The sequence below is a fragment of the Littorina saxatilis genome, linkage group LG5 (genome assembly GCF_037325665.1).
Source record: "Littorina saxatilis isolate snail1 linkage group LG5, US_GU_Lsax_2.0, whole genome shotgun sequence".
In the NCBI taxonomy this organism is placed as follows: Eukaryota; Metazoa; Mollusca; class Gastropoda; order Littorinimorpha; family Littorinidae; genus Littorina; species Littorina saxatilis.
Genome location: NC_090249.1, coordinates 11,902,158 through 11,912,157, shown reverse-complemented (window position 1 = coordinate 11,912,157; position 10,000 = coordinate 11,902,158). Strand labels below are relative to the sequence as shown.

Here is a 10,000-nt window from a genome sequence, read left to right as displayed (position 1 = left end):
TACTCCGCCATTCAGGCAGCCATACGCCGCCTTCGAGTAATACAAACGGTGTTGAGGCAGTATGTAAACCAAAGTTTGCTGGTATTAGGTCGAAGTAGTGTGCCCTCACACCTACAACCCCCTTATTATATCCCCTTTTCGGAGATGTTTGTACCATGGAAGCAAAGTGGTACAATCTGGTGCAGGATATACCACTGTTTCAAGAAACCGCATTTCAAACGCCTTTTTCCGGTGTACTCCCGTTTGACTGTTTCTCGTTTCCCGTTTATCTGTTTCTTCTTTTTTCGATGAAACGACACGTTCCAATACGATGAAACGCAACTACGCTTCAGCTACCGTCACGGTTAACTGGAGGGCGGCTACTTCAATAAAACGGAGAAACGGTGAAACGAGACCATACTCTTTCTCGGATATAAACTGTGCCCTTGTAGTGCACTGTTACCTAATACCGATAAGCACTTTGACTTGCGGAACGGAATACTAATGAGTCATTTTTAGATCACATGCGTCAATTGCGCATGGCGTGATAGCAAACCGAACACTGTTATGTACCTCAAACAAAGACCCACAATTTATGTATGGTGGACATTACCTCATACAGCATGTTGTCCTGCATGGGGTCACGTGACACCACTATACAACAGCTACTGAGAGCTGTCCTCTCTGCAGTGTGCTCGTCGTTACTCAGCACGACGTGTTTACCGTGGTTGTTATGGAAGCTGAACGCTACAGGCTGAAAATTTAGAAAAGAGCAATTGTAAATCTCACCTGAATACAAAAGAAGGTGAACATAATCTCAAAACCATTGCAACATTTCATTAAGCATAAAGTGACAGTAACTTTCTGAAAATGGATACACATTTTAACAGCACCCCCAAAATGTACAACAACGTTCTGATGTTAGTTTTGCAGGTGTACTACTGCATTCATTCTGTTTCTACCAGATGAGCGCTGGCAGTTCTTTAAATTTTGAAATTAAACCATCACGCGACCCAACCTGAACTCAGGTCAAAATGAGTTCGGCTCATTCTATCCCTGACAGGATGCCTTGGTTTTCCTTGTCTGGCGAGGAAATCGATTTTTTTACATATTTAGATCTTTTCGTAATGTGTTATGGATGTAAGCAGATTCGCGATCGTCGATAATGATTTTTCATGGTGTTGTGTAATTTTTAAATTACAAAGGAATTGATATGTAAGACAGTTTCAAGCGAGCTATTTTTCGTGGCTGTATTTACTGTGCAAACAACTCCAAATGGAAAAAGTGTCACGTGATAATCAACCGCTTGGTTTCGGCGCTCGCTGGAGCAGACGATTTTTTCTGTAACCAGTTGACAGTGATGAAACCCTATATTACGGTCTCCTTCCGGCAGCAGTCCCAAAATTTCGACTTGTTTTGACCTTAGAACGATGTTTTTATCATAACTGTGAAGAACAGAACGGAGATCACTGTCGAAGTCGGCCAATCTGCAATCATTTTCGTCTCGCAAACACTGATCTCAAATTTAGATCAGTGCTCGCGAAAAACATATGGGAGATAACTCTGTATTCTTGTTTTGATAGATTCGCGTAGGACTGTAGCGTCCGGTCAGAGAGACAACTGGCAATAGCCTAGTGGAGCGATGATTACCAGAATGCACGCGACCAACCATCAAAACAAACAAAACCTTAAAGATGAGCAAGAGTGGAGTGAAAGCGCTTTACCTCCTTGCTGGCAGCTGTCTCGCCAGGAGTGACCTTGACCTGTCCCAGTTCTGACAATTCTCGTTCTAGACGAGACACTGCGTCAGAGTCAATCTCCAGCGTTGTCACGGATACGACCATGGCATCAGAGGGCAAAGTCACGCTGCGGTCAAGGCCCTTCACGCGTGTTTCTAACGGTTGTCTCATCTCACAGACAGCGTCGCAAGTTTCAGAGTCTCGGACACGGTCGATAACGTCTTTGTGTGACGTCAGCTTCCCGCGTCGTCCCAGAAGACGAGTCTTGCGGTCAAGCACCGCCTCCTTGACGTCAGAGTGGGCAGTGAGAGCCTGGTCGGTCAGACGACGGCCACACGCGTCGAGGGCTGACTGCAGTCGGTCACGCATGACCTGTATGTCTGCCAGGGCGGCCTGTTTCCGTGTCTCGCTGTCCTGCAGCGACTGGTCAAGCTGGTCGATGGCGGCTCCAAGCTCCTGCTGACCCTGGGTCAAGATGGTCCCCAGCTCCTCTAGCGTTGCCCGCGACTCTTCAGCCTTGGCTCCCAGCTGGCTGACTTGCTGACACTGGCGGTGGTTGGTGGTGGCGCACAGCACACACATGGACACGCCATGCATGCCACAGAACAATTTGCACACTTCGTCCTTGTGGTCAGGACATAGGGAGGGGCGACTGGCCGCCAGCTTTTCTGCCGTAAGAGAGGACAGGAGTTCAACAGTGTGCTGTCGCGACATCGACATTCTTTTGTGGCCAGCAGCGCATGTGCAACAAAGGAAATCATTACAGTTCAGACAAAATGTGTCTGCAATTTGATTCACGCAGAACTGACACTGGTGGTCCTCGCTCAGCAGCTGCCGGCTTTCCACAATGGCCGCCATGACCAGGTCGGTGGGAAAACTGTCAGCGAGGTTTTCCCAGCTTTTCCCGCTGGCTGGCTCCCCGGGTTCCACGATGGCGCATCGGCAGAGAGGACAGCACGCCTGAAGGTCGGACTGTAGCCAGCTGAGCAGACAGTGTCGGCAGAGCAGATGTCCGCACGGCAACAACTTGGGTTTCTTGAAACCTTCATGGCACACCGGGCACTCCTCGTCACTCACTTCCACAGCAACGGATGCCGTCGCCATGATGGTAGTCACTGGCAGTCTGCAAGGAAGTACAAGACAGTACACTTTCTATTTTTTTTCCCAAAAGAAAAACGCTCTCAGATCGTTTTGAAAGTTAGACGATGAAGTGTAGGGTTTGAAATATAAGTTCCATTCAGCAACACTTTGCAAAAACAAGTACGTGTACATATTATATATTCAAAGAATATCAGTTGTCGTAACATTCAATGAAAAGTCAACTCTTGTGCAAGAATTTGTTTTTTTCCACTCGACTGTTAATGTTGTCAGTTGCCACGGTTACCAGAGCGGAATCAAAAAAATCAGAAGAAAAGAGAAGCGGCGCCTGGATGTTAATTCACTCATTTTGATTTAATCAATTAGTTTACTTGTGCTTTTTCTTGTAAATCGTGATAAGTGCGTCCTGAATGGATTCCATAAATTCTCCAATTTAGTCCAATTCGTCACAAACTCGTCCGAAACGGTCAGATCAATCTTTCTTTATTCGGTGTTTAACGTCGTTTTCAACCGTTCAAGGTTATATCGCGACGGGGAAAGGGGGGAGATGGGATAGAACCACTTGTTTCTTGTTCACAAAAGCACTAATCAAAAAATTGCTCCAGGGGCTTGCAACGTAGCACAATATATGACCTTACTGGGAGAATGCAAGTTTCCAGTACAAAGGACTTAATATGCATTTCTTACATACTGCTTGACTAAAATCTTTACAAACATTGACTGGTCAGATCAATTGTATCCCATTAAGCGAGCTTGGTTGAACGAATGCTTCATTTTTTCGTTCTATGCCTCGGCAGCTTCGTCCCCCCCCCCCCCCCCCCTAATTCCACCTAAACACCCGGCGCCACTCCCCGCCCACCTCCCACCTCCCGGCAACGCCCTCTGAGGCTCCAATCCACTCTTTTGCAACCAGTTTGTGTATGTTTTTGAAAATGTTTACCTTATTCCACTCGTCCTCTCACCCTTCCCCCTAATCCAACCCCCCCCCCCCCACCCCACCCGGCCCACCCCCGGCCCGGCCTCCCAGGAAATTGAAAATCACCCTCTCCCTTAATTATAACACGTTTATGGATTTTACGTATGAACTTCATCTCCGGTTATTTCACTGTAAAGTTAATTTGTTTTCTCACTTGATTTGCGTTAATTGATTCAGTTCGATCGTCTTTTAATGGTTGTGTTTGCAAAAACGGGCAACTTCAATTAAGGCACTAGCTGTGATATCATGGATGACAAAACAACAGGTAAAGGCACACTCTCAGATCCGGTCAGGCTTTCTTACGGTATGGAGACACTTGGTAAAATACCAAAAATGAACACCCAGTGACTGCTGTAGTGTGTTAGAAATTTGTTCCGTAAAAAGCCTCATTTATTTCGTAAAATAACTAGTTCATCAGCAAACTCTTTCTATGCAAAGAGAGTACCCAGACCGTTCAGTTTTGGTATGTGACCAAGTGGCGGAATGACCTTATAATCCATGTAAAAGCCTTTCCAGATCTGAGACGATACGTCGATCTGTTTTCACGGGAAGGAGTGTGCCTTTAACAACTATAGGCGCTCGCCTGTTGCACACTGTGCCGTGTACCCTGAGCAGTGAAGCACGACGCGTTTTGTGACACAGGACACTGACAGGTGAATATACTATGAGCGAGTTTTAGCGTCAACTAAGGTGACTCGAGTCGAACCGGAGGTCGCAAAAACTCGGTCCGGTACGACTGGAGTGACGTCACCGGTTAACCAACTTTCAACCTTGCTTCCTGCGTAGGGTCTCTCCAGTTCCAAGATGGCTGCCAAGGCGAGGTGAGAAACTTCTGCAAATATTTTTTGACAAAGTTACGGATTGTGAGAAGACATTTGTTGTAAATCACTTAGCCTTTCAAAAATTAAGGATACTGGGTTGGATACTGTCTTGGTTTTAATGCATTTTATTTTAGCAGTGATGTTTATTTTGGGAAGAAATGAGGTCAACAGGAGTTTGGGTGCGATTTCGGCTCAAATGTACTTTAGCGCCCTGAACTTTTACCCGGCTGTTTTGCGCTCGATTTTCACGCTCACTTCTTCATTGACGTTCGAATCGATAGTTCGATGTTTTGGCATTACATTCACATCAACAATAAAACAGTACTGCTTGTTCATCATCGTCGTCCATCAACTCTCCACAACAGTAAATCCGTAACGCGCTTGTCGCCATCTTGTTGCAAGGGACGCGACTGGACACAACCCAACCGAGCGTTTCCGCGAAGAAAAAAACCAGACATGCGCAGTGACCCTACCGTAGCTCAACCCTGTTCCTCGCGAAAACTCGCTCCTTAGTTATGCAGCGATTACCTGCTTTCTACCTTCAGGCTTGGCGCACAGTGCATGCATGAAGTGAGCTGTGTCTGTGGTGGTGTTTAAATATTGTGTTATTCAGAGAGAGGGAGAGACAGAGAGAGAGACAGAGAGAGACAGAGAGGCACAGAGACAGAGACAGAGAGACAGATAGATAGACAAGACAACACAGAAAGAGAGACACAGACAGAGACAGACAGACTGACATCACAGAGAGAGAAAGAGAGCGAGAAAGAGAGAGAGACAGACAGAGAGAGACAGAGAGAGACAGAGAGAGAGAGAGAGAGATAGAGAGAGAAAGAGAGCGAGAAAGAGAGAGAGACAGACAGAGAGAGACAGAGAGAGACAGAGAGAGAGAGAGAGAGATAGACCACCGACAACACAGAGAGAGAGAGAGAGAGAGAGAGACACAGGAGAGAGAGAGAGAGAGAGAGAGAGAGAGAGAGAGAGAGAGAGAGAGAGAAAGAGAGAGAGAGAGAGAGACAGGGACAGACAGACAACACACAGAGAAGAACAAGAACAAGAACAAGAACAAATCTTTAATTGTCTAAGGCCACAGCCCCTTACAGTAGTGGTTAAAATAACAGCAATAGTATCTGCACAGTTATAAATTATAGTCACGCATAAAATTCAACAAATACATTAAAACCCTGATGATATATCACTGAACCTCATTTATAAGGGTTCGTCTCTTCTGCAGCATGAAGAACACAAATCTGCTGAAGCTGTTCATCACATTTTCCTCATTATTGCCACAGAAATACACAAGTTGTTGTTGCAGCGTCTTAGAGTTCGAGATTTTCAAATACTTTGCTCGAAGGTCTTGATAAAAAGGACATAAAAATACAACATGGTGTTCATCTTCTTTATCAGCTGTACAGAGAGGACAGTTTCTTGTCGTTTGGTTTGGTGCGTACCGAAACTTGTGAGCGTTGATTTCGGATACTCCTGCGCGGAAACGAGTAAGAGCAACTCTGTACTTAATATCTTCGATTAATTCAATGTATTTCTCTTTTTCCAAGCATGTTTTGTAACAATTATAAATGTCAAAACGTTCACTGCATTCTAAAAAGGAGAACCATTCTTGACAAAAACAATCTTGTAAACGTCTTTTAAACTCTTGTAAGAAACACTTCTCATTCCCAACCGTTCCGTACATCCACACAGCAGCAAAACCATTACAACATAAAAGACTCTGCACATGTGAGACCCAATTTGTGTGGCCCTTCGATGCCAAATTACATAAAGCTTTATATGCAATCTTGGAATATCTTGAATCAGGTTGCTTCAGCAGTGTAAACCAGTATTTCACACATCTGACTGCAGAGTTAATATACAGCGGATGTCTTCCCAATTCACCATACACAATGTTGTTTGGAGTTCGAATTGTCACTTTCAGAAACTTTTTACACGCAAACAGGTGGACCCTTTCCACAGAGTCATACTTTCCATATCCCCATAGCTCTGAACCATACAAGAGCATAGGAGCGATCCGTGCGTCAAACAGTTTGAAAAACACCTTTGCCGAATGGCAGCCAAGTCTGTTCAGTAATCTAACGATTTCGATCACTCCCTTTTTCGCCATGGTTGTCTTTGTTTCTACTGCAATGTTCCAGCTCAGTTGGGTGGAAAGGGTTACACCGAGATATCTAAACGAGTTCACAATCTCAAGACGATCCATTCCGTAGAACCACTTCTCTTTCTGTGCAATGTGCCCGCCCTTTCTAAAAACCATGACCTTAGTCTTTGTCAAGTTCACGTTCAGACACAGTTTTTCTGCAGAGCAGCGCAGGACATTAAGCTGGTTTTGTAGGCCTACTACAGTGCTGGATAACAGCGCAATGTCGTCAGCAAAAAGCATTACAAACAGTTCTAACTCAGACGGAGATAAACGTATCCCATGTCTGCCTCGTTGTATGACATCCTGTGCCAGTTCGTTGATCAGAAACGAGAAAATTGTCGGTGAGGCTACACAACCTTGCTTAAGGCCTTGCATACATTCAAAGAAATCAGTGTATTCGTTTCCGCACCGCACGCATGCTTTCACATTTTCATACATGCTCTTTAACACCTTAAATATTTTGCCTTGTATGCCTAATCGAAAAAGCACTGACCAGAGCACGGGGCGCTTAATGCTATCGTAAGCCTTACAAAAATCTATGTAGGCTACATACAGTTTGGCCTTTTGTGAAAATTGTTTCTGGACGCAAGCGTAAAGGGTAAACACATGATCAATAGTTGAGTAATTCCTCCGGAAGCCAGCCTGGCTTTCATCTAAAATGTTATTATTTTCTGACCACACAGACAGGCGGTCGTTCAGAACAGACATAAAAATTTTGCTCATCGTACTGGTGAGGGAAATTCCTCTGTAATTATCAGGGTTATCACAGTCTCCTTTTTTATGTAACGGCACAATAATGGCCTTGGACCACTCTCTTGGGTACACCCCCTTCTCGAGAATGTTGTTGAACAATTTAACTAAAAAGGGTAAAATAAGACTTTCAGACACTTTCAACATTTCATTCAACACACCATCAAACCCTGCCGCTTTACCATTTTTCAAATTTCTGATTGCTTTACTAATTTCAATTTCAGTTATTTCACTGTCAAGAATTTCGTCACTGATACCTGTATCAGGCAACTGATCGTCTTCGGGTTCATCTTCAACTGTATCGGTGTTTAAAACATTCTTAAAATGTTCGTACCATGCCTCTTTTGGTACGGAGTTGGAGTGCACCTCTTTTCTATTACATTTCCTTATTTCCTTCCAAAATTCAGTTGGTTTATCAGCAGAGAGCACTAAGTTATGAACTTGTTTTAACCTGTACTCTGTTCGCTTTGTTCGAAGAAGGTCTTTATACTCCTTCCTGACTTCAGCGTACTTTTGCTTTGCTATCTCTTTTTCTTCTTTATCTTCTGTTTTAATTCTTTGGTAACTTCTCAGCAACCGTCTCGCAGATCGCTTCTTTTCCAAACATTCAACATCAAACCATGAGGACGCACTTCTACCTTCATCGTCACCTCCGACTTTTTTGTTCATGCACTTTGCCGACTGTAACATTGCTTTGTTAAAAATCTCCAGCCCCTCGTCCATGTCTGCGTTGATGATGTCGCACGCTTCCTTTAACTTAGCTTTAAAATCGTCTGATTTAACACTTTCAATAAAATCATTCTTTTTTGCATCGTTCCACACAACTTTTGAGACACGTGCTTGTTTAGGGGGCTGGCGCTGATTCCCTTTCAACCCAAGCGCAAAGGTCACAGGCATATGCATTGATTCAATTCTGTCGCCAATGGTTAAATCGTGAATGTTATTAGCTAGGTCAACAGAGGCTAAACAATAATCCAGAACAGAACAGAACACAGAGAGACAGAGACAGAGAAAGAGAAAGAGAAAGAGAGAATATAAACAGATAGCAAAGATTGTGTGAAAGTCACAACGCAACTCATGCCTCGCATTGCACTGTGACTGTACAGTAAGGCGGAAGTGAAACTGAGACACCTGTCCAAACAAGTCTGCATCGTTAGATTCTGTCCTTGCTTTAAAACGTATACGTTTTAGCTCGTTTATTATTTGCACGAAATATTGACTTCTTTCCAAAACAGGCTTCAGTCAGCACAGTCCGGTCTGATCCGGCAATACGCAAACGATCACACACGCATGAAACACGAAAATTTGATCGGGTAACGGGGAGTAGCAGAACCGAAAGTACGAGGGGATTAGGCCAGAATCATCACAACTCTCAATTCACCAAAATGACAATAAAACGCTTTAAGCAACTTACCGTCTGCGATGACAGAAGAGAGGAATAAATCCGTTGTCTATCCAAGCGTTGGCGACGAGATGTTTGGAATCTTCTGCAGACACAACCACCACGACACGACTTTGACAACACCGGTGCTCCGCCCCTGACACGTCATATCAGGAGGTCTACTTTTGGTTTGGGGTACAGGCGCTTGCGAACAGGATTGAAGAGCTGTTCTGTCTTGTTTCTTTTGATACTTTACGATAAATCCATCTTTGATTACTTCACAGTTGATACAAATAATGTGAGAGGATGTTCTGGCTGTACGACATTGTACGATACAGTATCTTGTATTGCTTACAAATGGGTTTTCATTAATCGCAGAATTCGCGGCAACGCCAACTAAAATATGTACATTTTATATTTAAATGCCTTTACTTTTTCACTGTGTATTTTTAAATAAAGTAAAACTTAAGTGATTTTTTTCTGTAAGCGTTGTGTGTGTGAATGTGTGTGCACGCGGGAGCAAGTAATGGACCTGGTGAGCGAAAATATTAAATTTTAAAAAGTACAGGGCAAATTAATAGCACACGTACACACACACAAACACACACACACACACACACAGACACACACACACACACACACACACACACACACACACACACACACACACACACACACACACACACACACACAAACATAGAACACTAGTGAATATCCAGCCATTCCTGATTGCTCATGTAAGTAAAACACAATAAGAACAGAAAACAACAACAAAAATCTTTTATATGAAGAAAGCAACTAGGCAGTTAACTGTATGTGGCCAAACGGAAGGGCGCATTTAGAATACTGAAACGATTTGTTCGGTATGTGTTCAAGTGGATACTGTTATAAGCCTGAACACTTGCTTGGTGTGTGTTCCAGTGGATACTGGTATAAGCCTGAACACTTGCTTGGTGTGTGTTCCAGTGGATACTGTTATAAGCCTGAACACTTGCTTGGTGTGTGTTCCAGTGGATACTGTTATAAGCCTGAACACTTGCTTGGTGTGTGTTCCAGTGGATACTGTTATAAGCCTGAACACTTGCTTGGTGTGTGTTCCAGTGG

At 43.9% G+C, this 10,000-nt stretch overlaps 1 protein-coding gene across 2 annotated transcripts in view; it reads right to left on the bottom strand.

The window, feature by feature from the left end:
- The window catches only part of LOC138966306 (transcription intermediary factor 1-alpha-like), a 12,865-nt gene extending 3,402 nt beyond the window's left edge, over positions 1-9,463 (bottom strand). The window contains exons 1-3 of one of the 2 annotated variants that reach the window (XM_070338488.1): positions 8,930-9,463; positions 1,704-2,841; positions 593-733 (exon numbers count right to left, since the gene is read on the bottom strand). In XM_070338488.1, coding sequence (XP_070194589.1) covers positions 593-733; positions 1,704-2,822 — 1,260 coding nt within the window. In that variant the 5' untranslated portion in view covers positions 2,823-2,841; positions 8,930-9,463. The remainder of the gene's footprint in view (positions 1-592; positions 734-1,703; positions 2,842-8,929) is intronic. The other variant, XM_070338489.1, reaches the window with a different exon arrangement.
- Between the last annotated feature and the right edge of the window lie 537 nt (positions 9,464-10,000).